Source organism: Schistocerca serialis, chromosome 9 (genome assembly GCF_023864345.2).
Source record: "Schistocerca serialis cubense isolate TAMUIC-IGC-003099 chromosome 9, iqSchSeri2.2, whole genome shotgun sequence".
Lineage (NCBI taxonomy): Eukaryota > Metazoa > Arthropoda > Insecta > Orthoptera > Acrididae > Schistocerca > Schistocerca serialis.
In genome coordinates, this window is record NC_064646.1 from 373,661,035 (window position 1) to 373,676,252 (window position 15,218).

At 43.5% G+C, this 15,218-nt stretch overlaps 1 protein-coding gene across 1 annotated transcript in view; it reads left to right on the forward strand.

The window, feature by feature from the left end:
- Positions 1-15,218, forward strand: part of LOC126418795 (synaptotagmin-7) — a 332,326-nt gene that overhangs the window by 118,644 nt on the left and 198,464 nt on the right. Inside the window, exon 2 of the mRNA XM_050085726.1 lies at positions 9,725-9,865. Within this exon, the coding sequence (XP_049941683.1) occupies positions 9,725-9,865 (141 nt within the window). The remainder of the gene's footprint in view (positions 1-9,724; positions 9,866-15,218) is intronic.

Here is a 15,218-nt window from a genome sequence, read left to right on the forward strand (position 1 = left end):
GTATGTGTGTCGCTAAAGCAGTCCCCTCCCGGAGATCCGATAGTTGGGGTACTATCCCGGAATCTTTTACATTAGCGGTGCTCATTACAATAATAAGTCTTAAAGATTTGAAGCATAATCGCCACGCTTGCTTCAGAACGCATTGGCAATATTATTTTGTGGCCGCCCCTAACCTCGGGTACAGACGCCCTTGACTGGCTGCCCCTTTGGAGTACAGACGCCACCCTTATCCCTAGTTTCGATCCGCCCGTGTATTTGACTTCCCCGGTGCCACCCATATCTGGGAGGCTTTCCCCTGTCTGCCACCTGGGGAAGCGCACGATTGGGCACTAGCAACTTAGAATTCTCAGAATGGAACAATAAATGTTGTTTCGCAAGAAGAGAACACCGTAAAAAAATATCTTTGTTTCAGGTTTACACGTGTAAAAGCATTTTTAACTTTCTATTAGGTAGAAAAAATTCACAGACTATTTTCTTGTGATGTTCCATAATCTGTACTTTGGCTATATTAATGTGAGTTTTTGTTGTCTTGATGTTGAGAGTTCTCTAGTCAGATTCCTAGCAATAACATTCGATATCATTTGAAACAACCTTAAAGTAGCACGTCCTAACAACCAAGTAAACTTATTAGTTTCTCCATTTTTGGGAGCTGTCGCTGCTCCACAACTGTGTATTGTTCTACTGAAACAACCACTCTGCTTTTTAAAAACTTCTTTAGTCTACTCCACGGCTGGTTTTAACTTTTATATTGACGCTCTTTTCTAGTGCAATCTGTAAACCGCTTCGGTATTATGGCTAAAACCGGTCATGTGACAGAGCAAAGAAGTTTTCTATAACTGATGCGGGTATTTATTAGATCAAAATATGTGTTACAGATATTACATGTTTGTAGGTAGATATGTACAGTGTTCCTGGTTTTGGAAAAAAAGATTTTTTACCTGAAATATGCATTTGCAAATTCTGCTCTATCCTGTAAACATTTCTTGTAATAAGTAATAACAGACCGAACATACAACAAAAGCCGGGTTGACGTGAAATAAATAGTTCTGTCTAGCATAGTGATGGATTACAGTAACTTATGTTTCCTCTATAAAACATTAATTTAATCAATTGTTTTATTTGCACTTATGACACAAATGTGTAATTAATGTATTTCTGATTTCTGTTTATATCACTATTCGCTGTTTTTGTAATGCATGTGTGATTCAGTGTGCGAATGTCTTAGACGGATAGCAATGTTACCGAATTTAAGAAGTTTTGTGTTAAGTTGTTTTTTTTTGTGTTGTACTTCAGGTGACACGACATAGAAGTGGTCTAATTTAACGCGATTTTAAAGCTTGTTCTAAATCTTAAACAGCTCCATCTGATATGGGAGCCTTCGGCCCGAATGTGGGACTGCTTGGTACGCGTTTTTCACGGGCCCCTGTCACGGACTAATCCCGCATGGTTGTGATCATTATTGCTTCAATAATCAAAGTTTGAATTGATGTTGTTGTGTCAGTCTTGAAGAAATATATGTCCTTTTTTTTTAGATGTATACCTTGCACTCCTTTCAGTTCCTTTGTACAGAGCATGTATGTTAACCACATTCCTTATCCGCACGATACCCTTCTTGAACAGCAATATGTGCGCCAATACCTGTCTGCAAAGAACTAAATTTGTTTCCTGCAAGGTGAATGTGGATGTTGATGTGAAGTGTGTGACATGCGTATGATACATGGATGTTACTATAGAGAGAGACTAGCATATGTCTGTGCTTGTATCAAAATGAGCTCAATTTTTCCTTTCAACAATGTCTGTTTTTTCTCTTTTCTGTTTTCTTCCGACGCAACTGTTTCTTCGAACATACGGGTACGTTCTTTTTTGGTACACCATCTTCTTTTTTCATCTTCTTTGATGCATGACTTAGTGAATGTATTTCAATGTTCACTTTTCCTGAATTTTACTGCTTGTACTTCTAGCATGGCACTGCATGAAAGGAAATGATACGTGTTTGTACATATCCAAGTAGGTGGCAATATAAACACGGTACACAGAATTACAATATGTTAGCGTATCAATTTTTAGCAGTTACTCTACGGTGAATTAATTTGCAGTTATAAGCAGTAGTGTATTCAGCGAGGAGTTTCTTTATTCATGTCTGCCGTAGAGTTCATTATACTGTATGTTAACGAGAATATTTGCAACTTCATAGAAGTACTGAGTAAAACTGAGGCTAAATAAAGTAGTTCTCATTTTGGTGTTTTCGCTGCTTGTTAGTTTAACAGGGCACATTCACTACTGGGTAAAAGAAATCCAAGAAAGATAACCCCGCTTTGTTGTTGAAGTTATTGAAAATTAGCAAAATTTTTGTATGTATTGACATCCCTAGTAACTACACTTCTGCTTTGATCACAACAAACCACAAATGAATGTCTTTATGTGTGATGTGTACAGCTTATACTTTGCTAATATTAACCTAACACTAGCCCGTTTAAATGAACACTTGCACTATCGACCCATGAATTATTTCTTGTGTGTAATTGTTTAGAGACAAAACAATTAAATATTCTAACTCTGTAATGAAGCGTTTTCATATGCTGAGGCGTACGCTGTAGTAAATGAAATTAAAAAAAAAAACTGCTAGAGCAAATATGTGGAACATTGTATAAGATGGTTTAAGCAGTTGCATCAGAAACGTAGCAAATTTTAATTAACACAAAGTTGGGTCGGTGGGTAGTGTATTTCTTTAATTTAAAGCCCTTCAACAATCCGTATTTCAGTTTTAAAGAACCTATAGGCGTTTCAGAATAAAACATGTCTACACTCTTCAAACGAGTTGTTTGTTCACCTTTGCCTGGGTGCCACCTTTGTAATTAGCTACTGAATCAAGACCACAAGATGTTTCGTTTAATTTATGCGGTAGTGTATGGTAGTCGCACAGCTTCAGCGACTACAAGCAAACAAGCCCATGCGAATCTCGAAGGAGGCACTCAATACGAGCACTACACACGACCGTAGGCTGCGTCTACATCCCTGACAATCATGTGACACAAACAGGCCGTGGATTCTAACTGAAATGACCATTCCATTTCTGTACAGACTCCAAGTATAGGTGATCGCAAACATTTCATTCAAAGCATGCCGTTATCCGCGAATTATGAATTACACGTCTTACATAAGTGTGCTGCAAAGCATGTAGATGGTTGGAGGTTGGCCTTGAAAGAACAGTAACTAGTTACTTGATTGCAGGTAGGCTAAGTGTAGGCCATGTGTTTGGAACACAACGTCACACAGCTAACCTCACAAAAGAGAACTACATGTTTTTGTTGATAGTTAATTTCCATCTTTTGTGTATGCACGAATGAAACAACCAAGATTATTAACGAGTGTGGGTAGGACCATTGCTCTCTTTTTCGTGCTGCTGTACTGAAATGACCGCCGTCTCTCGTAAAATGTTACTCAATTTTCCACTGAGCTGTGTCCCGAATAAGCGAAGTTGAGCGCTCCTTCAACAAAACAGTCCGCCCGGCATAGATAGCGCGAGGAATTCATTTCCTGTTTACCCCATCTCCGGAGTGTAAAAGGGCGTAAGTTAATTTCCAGGGACAAGAGCCACAGAAATATTGACGCAAACTCGGAGCCTTTATTCGAAAATAAATTCGTAGTTGCTGTGAATAGAGAGACATGCCTCTCCGTGAGAAGTTTGTGAAAGAAACCCTCCGTCTGGCACTATTTCTCTCTGCCGTTGCGAGGACACCTCACCATCTGCTCCGCGTTATTGCGTGATTACCAACTGAAAAAAAGTCATATTCGCAACAACTGCCTGGCTACGTTCGGCGAAGTTGTTCACAAATTAAAAGAGACAATTACAAAGGATATAAAATAGTTTTCTTTTTCCTTGGCTTGCACTCGGCTACGTCGTGGCTTGTTTGCCAAGTGGCTGACTGCTGGACTACAAATCGACAGCTCGAGGGTTCGATGCTTATAAGATCCTTAGTTTCTTTGCTGACGCTGATTCTTTCATCACAGCTGGCAATGCTGTACTAATGTGGAATATGCCAACTTGTGATCTTCGTCAGATGCCGTTCTAGATTGTGCACCCTCTATACAGGTTGTTACAAAAAGGTGGGGCCAAACTTTCAGGAAACATTCCTCACACACAAAGAAAGAAAATGTGTTATGTGGACATGTGTCCGGAAACGCTTACTTTCCATGTTAGAGCTCATTTTATTACTTCTCCTCAAATCACATTAATCATGGAATGGAAACACACAGCAACAGTACGTACCAGCGTGACTTCAAACACTTTGTTACAGGAAATGTTCAAAATGTCCTCCGTTAGCGAGGATACATGCATCCACCCTCCGTCGCATGGAATCCCTGATGCCCTGATGCAGCCCTGGAGAGTTGCGTACTGTATCACAGCGGTCCACAATACGAGCACGAAGAGTCCCTACATTTGGTACCGGGGTAGCGTAGACAAGAGCTTTCAAATGCCCCCACAAATGAAAGTCAAGAGGGTTGAGGTCAGGAGAGCGTGGAGGCCATGGAATTGGTCCGCCTCTACCAATCCGTCGGTCACCGAATCTGTTGTTGAGAAGCGTACGAACACTTCGACTGAAATGTGCAGGAGCTCCATCGTGCATGAACCACATGTAGTGTCGTACTTGTAAAGGCACATGTTCTAGCAGCACAGGTAGAGTATCCCGTATGAAATCATGATAACGTGCTCCATTGAGCGTAGGTGGAAGAACGAAACTAAAATGAGCTCTAATATGGAAATTAAGCGTTTTCGGACACATGTCCACATAACATCTTTTCTTTATTTGCGTGTGAGGAATATTTCCTGAAAGTTTGGCCGTACCTTTTTGTAACACCCTGTATATGGTAGGCTACGTCACCTGATAGAGCTGGAAAAATTAATGGTATACCATTACACTCAGGACCATGCGTAGTAAAATACTCTTGCGTTCAGACCGGATTTTGGGCTGAGAGCTGCTTACGGCGGAGACACAGCCATTCTTACCATGCATTATCGTGACGGGGATAGACTGTGAGCTTTAGAACAGCGGACGCGTATATCTGCTGCACTTCTGGTTGAATGAACGGTACTGCTCTAATCTTACAAAACATTTGTTTAATCATACACTTCTAACTGACGACACGGTAACGCGCAAATGTGGGACATACGCCATTCAATCCTGACTTAAGTTATTAGAGGATAGATACGGGCGCCTGTCGCTAAATCTCAGTTATCTATTTGTTCCAAGAACTGCATGTACAATACGATACTAATACGCACTATTGTTTGTGAAAATTGCATTACGAAGAACGAAACATGTGACTGTAATGAAATTTATTCCACATATCAGGGACATGACAGCACGCAAACGGTTAGAGTTACAGAACTACACTGGCACTTTCACCGTGATAATTCAGCACGGTGTAAAATCGCGAAGTGATGCAATAAGAGAATTTAGACGTCGTGGCATGGACTCCAAAAGGGCCTGGATTTGCTTCTTGGGAAAACAATGTCACCCGTTTTGTAGGCCCATCCGCTTAGCATTCACATTGGGTGCAGGAGAATCAAAGGAATAAGTTGCCGACTACCATATCCGAGACATGTTCCTCTGGCAACATGTCAGGAGAGTTTGCAGGCCAGGGAAGCAATGGTATCCAACTCTCTTCGCACATTATTCGAAACTCGTGGCTGGGCGTTGTCTTGCTGAAAAGCCGATTAAGGGATGCCTTCAGGAGCGGCAGTGCTTCGGGCTCCAAAACTCCCGTGATGAAGAGATATCTGTATACATTGCGCAACACACTTAAAGGATCACTGTTTCGAAATCCTGTAATGGTCACTCTTTACAACTTAGAAGTCTGACATTTGGGTCAAATGAGCCTACAACCGTCCTCCTCCTCAATGGTGCAAAAGCGCGTCGCCTATGGATAGTTCACAATCTTTCGACGAAATTTGAATGTAATCGGAAGTAGTAAAGGTTTTTACATCCCTCATGTTCGTGCCTTACTGTAACTAGATCTCAGAGGGTGGCGACATTGACAGGGGTGTGAAGTAAACTGGGAAGTGTCCCTCTTAGATCCCCGAGTTCGGCACCCATTGGTGCTGTCCAGACTGCAGTGAGCATCTGAAAGCCGTCACTGGCATGTTGAATGGCAAAATGTAGTGTCCTCCGTGAACGTGCACTTCAGTTATGGCAGAGGTTGGTGTTAGATGCCACTGTGGTGAACGCATTTGTGCAGACTGCGTTGTTGGGTGGCATAGCAGTCAAACCCAGAGTATGATGGTTTGTGACACCATTAGCATTAGCATGGTATTGCTTCATTGAGCACTTTGGAAATATATCTGTACGGAGACAGCCAGTCGCAGGATCAGTGGGTGCCGGCGCGACTGACATCCCCTTTGACATCCATTAGTTACCGCATGTTATCAGCAGCCTGTAACTCAGCAACACAGCTCCACTCCGATTAGCGCTTCCAAATGGTTGACTTGTCACGGAGCCTAGTCAGTGACTCGCTGTCTCTGAACAAACACATTTTGATTGTGCTCAATACAGCTACATGGGTTATTCCTGAGTCTGGGAAGTCTTAGAGAAACCCTTCGCTGGCATTCTTTTCTTATCGCACTCAACCCCCAACCCCCAAATCATGCCACAAGAGCGCGACAAATAGGAAAGATGAAAAATCATAAATACCCTTTACTGTTTCCAATGACACAAATTTCGTCGAATGGTTTTGAACCGCTCCCAGCAGTTGCACCCTGCATACCAGGACACAAAAAACAGTCGCATAGCACTCCACACGGGTGCAATCACTTTCAAATGGCTCTGAGCACTAAGGGACTTAACATTTGAGGTCATCAGTCCCCTAGACTTAGAACTACTTAAACCTAACTAACCTAAGGACATCACATACATCCATGCCCGAGGCAGGATTGAAACCTGCGACCGTAGCAGCAGCGCGGTTCCGGACTGAAGCGCCTAGAACCGCTCGGCCACAGCAACCAGCGCAATCACTTTGAATGTGGCCGCAGGCTCGTGATGTCCTAAGAGACTTGAATTTCCCGGGGGGTGTCAGCAGTGTGAAAGGTTGTGGAGAGCGCCACTAATTTATCACTGCATTGCTAACTGCCCTTTAACCTACACGTGAAGGAAAGAAGTAGCTTCAGTGACCCTCTTAATGCAATACCCTGAGGCATTTTTGTCGATACTGGGTTGCAGCATGTCTGAAATATTTTCCTCAGCCAAACATAAGAGAACTACGTGATTTCATTGCTGGGAGTCGTGGTTCTAACCTCCTTCGCAGACGTGTCAAAAGAAGCGGTGAAATGTGTGTAAGAGTGGGTCTGACAACGTTCCTATTGCGTGCACCGTGTCATAGGGCAGATGTGTGGTGAAATTAGGGGCCAATGTGACTTAATTAACCCACTTTATAACCCACATGAGCTGATCTCTGACCTTTATTTCGTATGTGTCGACATCTTGCTGTTCGAAGAGTTTCCTAGCTCGAGGGTAATCTCAAAGGGTGTCACGCTTTTACATTTCACAGGTATTTGTGGGCTCGTTTCAACCAAATTTCGTCCGTCCCCGATAGCTGAATGGTCAGCGTGACGGATTGTCAATCCTCTGTGCCCGGGTTCGATTCCCGGCTGGGTCCGGAAATTTTATCCGTCAAGGGACTGCGTGTTGTGCTGTCCTCAACATCATCCTATCATCCTCATTGACTGCAGGTCGCCGAAGTGGCGTCAAATTGAAAGACCGGCACCCGGCGAACGGTGTACCCGACGGGGGGCCCTAGCCATACGAATAAATAAATAAATAAATATATAAATAAAACCAAATTTCAAACTTCTGTGTCTTTTACGCACTCGTCACTGTGTGCGACCATCTTCCACCCACTGATTCCAAACATGCACTTACACACATGCACACACATGCACTTACACTACACTCGATCGTCCTCTGTTATAATATTGCTGCGCGGTGTGGGATCCTTACCAGGTGGGATTGACGGAGGACATCGAAAGGGTGCAAAAAAGGGCAGCTCGTTTTGTATTATCACGTAATAGGGGAGAGAGTGTGCCTGATATGATACGCGAGTTGGGATGGAAGTCTTTAAAGCAAAGACGTTTTTCGTCGCGGCGAGATCTATTTACGAAATTTCAGTCACCAACTTTCTCTTCCGAATGCGAAAATATTATGTTGAGCCCAACCTACATAGGTAGGAATGACCATCAAAATAAAATAAGAGAAATCAGAGCTCGAACAGAAAGGTTTAGGTGTTCGTTTTTCCCTCGCGCTGTTCGGGAGTGGAATGGTAGGAAGATAGTATGGTTCAAATGGCTCTGAGCACTATGGGACTCAACTGCTGTGGTCATAAGTCCCCTAGAACTTAGAACTACTGAAACCTAACTAACCTAAGGACAGCACACAACACCCAGCCATCACGAGGCAGAGAAAATCCCTGACCCCGCCGGGAATCGAACCCGGGAACCCGGGCGTGGGAAGCGAGAACGCTACCGCACGACCACGAGATGCGGGCTGAAGATAGTATGATTGTGGTTCGATGAACCCTCTGCCAAGCACTTAAACGTGAATTGCAGAGTAATCATGTAGATGTAGAAGTAGATGTAGATGCGTTAGTGTCGAAGTAGTGTGCCCAGTACGAACCGAAATGTCACATTACAACAAACCTATTTGCAGGAGACCAGACATCCTGCCCGGTTAGGATTCATTCGCATGTTAATATTGAGCGCTTTGACGTCGACAAGCTATACCGGTACTTTCTTACTCGTTAACACTTACTTCGATGGCCCTGCACCTACTGAGAGGCGTAGTGCGTCCATGTCCGGTCCCACAAACGAGGGTGGTGTTTCATCTACTTTCACGCCGTCCAACTGAGATGGTAGTCACTGTTTACACCAATTCTCCAATATTGGAGTGATTCAGGACATATCTTCTTGGTGTTGCAATTTTCACAAACAGTATGAGGCTGTGTTTCGCCTGTAAATTAAGAGTACTTGTCAACAGTAGCCTAGCGTAGATTAGAAGCATGTATAGAGTAAAATTCTTTCAAAATTTTAATCTTTTTGTGAGCCAGTAATTTAACATTAACAATGTATACATTTTAGCAGTGCTTTATAATTGTCATTTATTTCTTCCTAATATGTACGGATGTAAATCGTTGCAGTTTGTCATTGTCCTCAGTATGGCAGAGTTATTCATGCCCTTGGGTTTGGTCACCTACATACTGAAAATATACTAAACGGTGGCGTCAGTTTCGGGCAGTTTAACAGATCAGAAAGCTTAAAGTAACTTTTACAATCGATTTGCAGGAGAGCTGTGCAGATACATCCTTTCTGCATCTAGACCAAGTTGTACACTAAAGAATAAGTATCGCAGGTAAGTAGAAATTTTAAGGGCGTGAGTTAACCTGAATATGTCTTACTTTAACAGGGGTAACAAGATATTTCACGGGATGGCTCTGCCATATAACTCAGTGATCGTGGTTGGAGGGTGGTACGGGTCGTAAGGCGTCATGAAACACTGTAGGACCGAGGGCTGGTGGTAGCTTGACGGCGTAATCGAGACGGGGTGTGCTATCAAACGCCCATTCCGACAATCTGGGGTTATCTCCCTCGCGGTCGTTGCCTGCGGCCATAACCCAGGGGCGAGTCCTGCCTGTTGGCCTCTTGCAGCCGGCTAATACTCGTCTCTTGGTCCCGCAGATGGCCTTCCTGCAGAACCGGTCTATCTCGCTGGTGGACATGTACATTGACAACTCGGAGCCGTCGGAGAACGTCGGCCAGATACACTTCAGCCTGGAGTACGACTTCCAGAACACCACGCTCATTCTCAGGATCCTAACGGTAAGTAGCATCTGCTGTTTGTTATTCTGTAGTTTGTAGCTCTTCGTCAGCGGCTTTTAGAGCCCTACTCGTGACAAGCTCCCGGTTCTGTTAATGTTGCGGCATTTCATTGTAAGGGGTACCGTAACGTACTTAGGTACTCGGTCAGAAAAGCCAGTGAATCGGCAGGCAGTTGGTTGAATCCTATTACATGTCGTGAAGGAAACATGTAATACTGATTGCCCTGCAACATGCCAGGGGCCCAACAATGGAAATGTTTACTGCAGCCTCGAAATTTGAACTGTGCACGGAAATGGTTACGAGTGCACTGAAATACTGCTAGATGAAGTCTCTTTGTCGTTTACAGTCCACCTAAGAGTGCACGTAAGTTATGACTGCGGTCTAATGCCCTGAAAATACCCCACTGTTCAGAACATTTTTACCCACGTACGAACAACACGATGTGCTACTTTTAATGAATTATAAGATGGCAAACTTTTGTCACACAACGGAATTTCAATACTTGTTTAAGTAATGCAACTTATAAGTATAAATGCACCTCTCTTAGAATAGATAATATGAGTGCAATGGATATGTGACAATATTTCTTATGCCTAATACCAATCAATAAGGAGAATGAATCACTTTAGTACAAAGTTTAGATATATTCATGACTGCACCACGGGTCTTGGTGTTCAGTGCATCTCCTACTTGATTTTGTTGGTTGAGAAATTACATGTAGTACAAGGAAATATACTGATTTCTGCACGCAGTTTGTATGACTGTTAATTCTGCTTAAACCAGATCACTTGCATGAAGTTGTACTCACACAGCCACTAACCGAGCACATGCGGACTTCAATAAGAAAATTCGTAAAACTGAAAAAGTGGGCTGGGGAGGAAAGTAACTCGCGACAGATCGCAAACTAATTTCAATTATTATTCAAAATATAGACGAAAATTTTTGGACAGCAGATACAAAGGTTCTCAACTCTACCAAGTAGATTTACGATACTTCACATTCACGAAGAGCAGCAAGTCAACCCTATACACGTTATAGTATCCAAAATCCTATTTCGTGAGAGAAAAAGTGACGTGAAAATCGATATATGTCCTAGGATACCTTGATAAAACGCTTTTCTCTTTAATCTGTGTGCGAGCTGAGAGCTTTGATTAGTTGTTGGTGAGTATATTTCCACTGTCGTGTTACCTGCAGTTTTTGGACCGAGATTGCTTACCTAGAAGTTTTGCTTGAAGGTAGAAAACTCAGCTCCATAAACACTAAAAATGATGAAGCAAGCTTTTGGTGTCATTAATATAGGTCAAATAGGCTTACGACTGTTATAAGTGTTTCCAAAATTGGGAAACATGATGTTAATGATGACGACCAACCCGGTTGGCTTCGATGTGGAAGATCTCAGAAACTGTGGGACAGGACTCAGTAAGATCGTGTACAAATGATCCAAGACCTCATCAATCCCTTGGTAATAGGTTGTGGTATATGTGAACGTATTCAGTCAGAATAATTGAACACGAAGCTGTCACAATTGTTTCAAGACGGTCAGAAGGAACATGGCGTAGAAGTCTGCAGGAAAGTTAAACAACAGTTCCAAGACGATCTTCCTTTCAAAGACTGTGGTTAGGGATGAAAATTTGGCTTGTGGCTATCACCTTCAGCCTAAGCAGCAATTGTCGCAGTTGATGATTTCTTCTTCACGTCACCAGAAACAGCTCGACAAGTCTTCCGTACAAGTCTAGGTTGATCAGGTTACTCTATCTTTTTTTTAATTGCTGAAATTCTTCATACAAAGATCGTCCTGCTAAGGCAGTCATTTAAGAGTTCTATTACGATGCTCTAAGATGTGAAGAGGGAACGTCCACAGACGTGGCATACAAACGTCTGGGTACTCCACTGTGACAATGAGCGACCTCATTTGGCCTGCACTACTTATAACCATTTGACGCGCGTGATCAGCCGAGCGGTCTGGGGCGCTGCAGTCATGGACTGTGCGGCTGGTCGCGGCGGAAGTTCTAGGCCTCCCTCGGGCATGGGTGTGTGTGTTTGTCCTTAAGATAATTTAAGTTCAGTAGTGTGTAAGCTTATGGACTGATGACCTTAGCAGTTAAGTCCCATAAGATTTCACACACATTTGAACTTTTTTTTTTTTCAACTTGTTCGCCACTTACATTAGTTCTATGTGACGCTTTCCTCTTTCTCCAAGATGAAAACTTTTTGAAAAGGACGAAGATTTGATTCTGTGGTGGACATTCGAACGGACTCGCTGAAGATACTGCACTTTCACGAAAGCAAACTTCGGGGATGCTATTCAAAAGTATAGGAAACGTCGAGACTAGTGTATACGATCCCAAAGAGACCATTGCGTATCTCATGGTGCAGGATGAGCTCTATGTAAGGCGTAACTATTTCATTTAATAGCAGGCAGCGGTGGTCTCGCGGTTAAGGCGCTCAGTCAGGAACCGCGCGAGTGCTACGGTCGCAGGTTCGAATCCTGCCTCGGACGTGGATGTGTGTGATGTCCTTAGGTTAGTTAGGTTTAAGTAGTTGTAAGTTCTCGGGGACTGATGACCACAGAAGTTAAGTCCCATAGTGCTCAGAGCCATTTGAACCATTTTTTTTTCATTTAATAAATTACGGTATCTTCTGAATACGTCTAGTAGATTAATTGCTTCAAGCAGCAAATCCTTAAGAAAATAAATGTTAGGGAATCATGACTGGAGAGCAAGGTGCTCAAAGCCTTTGAGAACAACATGTACATTCAGATAATTTCGGACAACTAAGGTAAAATGGGATGGCGTCGAACATTACTGGAGAAAAGCTGAGTTATTAATTCCTTCTCGAACCAGCAGTCGACCCAAAAATATTTCGAACATACGACATATATCTCATCGACGAGCATTTTCTCAGTGATGATACGGAGTCTATGAAAGGCGATGAATTCATCACCAACTCCACATTCACATCTGGGGATGCCTCCTTGACACCGTTGCAGTACGTGAGTGTTGTTCTTTTGACTGGATTCTGCAGATACTTTTATTCCACACGCCCACAGGTGTGGAGTGTTGCATTATCACTGAACAGTACACGTACAACGAGAATCTCACTATACAGAACCCGTAATAGAAAGCATAGCATGTCGAGTTGCACAGTCCTCAGATGCAGATTGTGCAGAATCTGGAAGTAGCACGCACGTTTCTTGGATGTACATCGGAAAGTTTTCCAAACTGTTGGGCTGTGAGCTACCCACATAACGACTCAGCCTCCTGGTGGATGGCAGAGGGGCTCCGTGCAACAGCATCCACTTTGCGTCCCACCCTTTTCTAATTTATGGACTCCCAGAACGTTCCTCTTAATCAGCACTACCTACATGTTTCAATTTGTTAACCACATTTTTGATTGCCGACCGTGTCGGACGATTTATGTGCTTACATGTGAAATCCTCCCACCTATGTCTCTGTGCGTGTGTGTGCGTGTGTCTGTGCGTGTGTGTGTGTGACGTATGTCACCCTAGGCAAACGGCTACAACCAACAGCGGATAGTTCAAATGGTCCTGAGCACTATGGGACTTAACTTCTGAGGTCATCGGTCCCCTAGAACTTAGAACTACTTAAACATAACTAACCTAAGGACATCACACTCATCCATGCCCGAGGCACGATTCGAACCTGCGACCGTAGCAGTCGCGCGGTTCCAGACTGTAGCACCCTTGAACCGCTCGGCCACTCAGGCGCGGATAGTTCTTCCGTTGTGAGAATTCTGTCGTACAACCTACAACAAAAATGATAATATCACAGAAATGGTGTTACCTTTCTAAAATCTAGATCGTTCCACCAGTTTAACGTATACTGGAACAATGAACATGTAGCAAACTTAATTACACCGGAGAGAAAAACAAACTGCTACACCTCTTAATATCATGTAAGGCCCCCAGGAGCACACACGAGTGCTGCATCACGACGTAGAATGGACTCGACTAATGTTTTAAGTAGTGTTAGAGGGAACTGACACAATAAATCCTGTAGGGCTGTCCATTAAACCGTAAGAGCACGAAGCGGTGGAGATCTCTTTTGCACAGCATGTTGCTGGGCATCCATGGTATGCTCAATAAGGTTCATGTCTGGAAAGTTTGGTAGCCAGCGAAGGTGTTTCAACTCAGAACAGTGTTACTGGAGCCACTCTGTAGCAATTCTGGATGTGTGGGGTGCAATGTTGTCCTACAGAAATTTGCCAAGTCCGTTGGAATGCACATTGGACATGAATGGATGCGGACGATCAGAGAGGATGCTTACGTCTGTGTCACTTGTCAGGGTCGTATCCAGGCGTATCAGGGTTCCCAATGAATCCAACTGCACACTCTCCACACGATTACAGAGCGTCTACCATCCTGAAGAGTCCCCTGCTGGCATGCAGGGTCCATGGATTCATGAGGTTGTCTCCATAGCCGCACATGTCCATCCGCTCGATACAATTTGAAACTAAACTCGACCGACAAGGCAACATGTTTCCAGTCATCAAGAGTCCAATCTCGATATTGATGGGCCCAGTCGAGGCGTAAACATTTTTGTCGTGCAACGATCAAGGCTACACGAGTGGACCTTCGGCTCCAAAACCCGATATTGAAACTGTTTCGGCGAATGGTTCGCACGCTGACATTTATTTATGGCACAGCATTGAAATCTGCAGCAATTTGCGGAACGGTTGCGCTTTTATCACGTTGAACGATACTCTTCAGTCTTCGTTGGTCCTGTTCTTGTAGGATCTACTTCCGGCCGCAGTGATGTCGGAGATTTGGTGTTTTACCGGATTCCTGATATTCACGGTGCATTCGTAAAATCGTCGTACGGGAAAATCCACTTCACCACTACCTCGGAGATTCTGTGTCCCATCTCTCGTGCGCCCACTATAACAACACGTTCAAAATCATTTAAATCTCGATGACCTTTCATTGCAGCAGCAGTAACCGATAATATACATGCCTATACAAGTTTCTTTGGTGCTTCAGTGAATGATTTACCAGTTTAATTATCATCCACCTTTTTAAAAAAGGAAACGGTGTTGATGTTGTTGTGGTCTTCGGTCCTGAGACTGGTTTTATGCAGCTCTCCATGCTACTCTATCCTGTGCAAGCTGCTTCATCTCCCAGTACCTACTGCAACCTACATCCATCTGAATCTGCTTAGTGTATTCATCTCTTGGTCTCCCCCTACGATTTTTACCCTCCACACTGCCCTCCAATACTAAATTGGTGATCCCTTGATGCCTCAGAACATGTCCTACCAACCGATCCCTTCTCCTGGTCAAGTTGTGCCACAAACTTCTCTTCTACCCAATCCTATTCAATACTTCCTCATTAGTT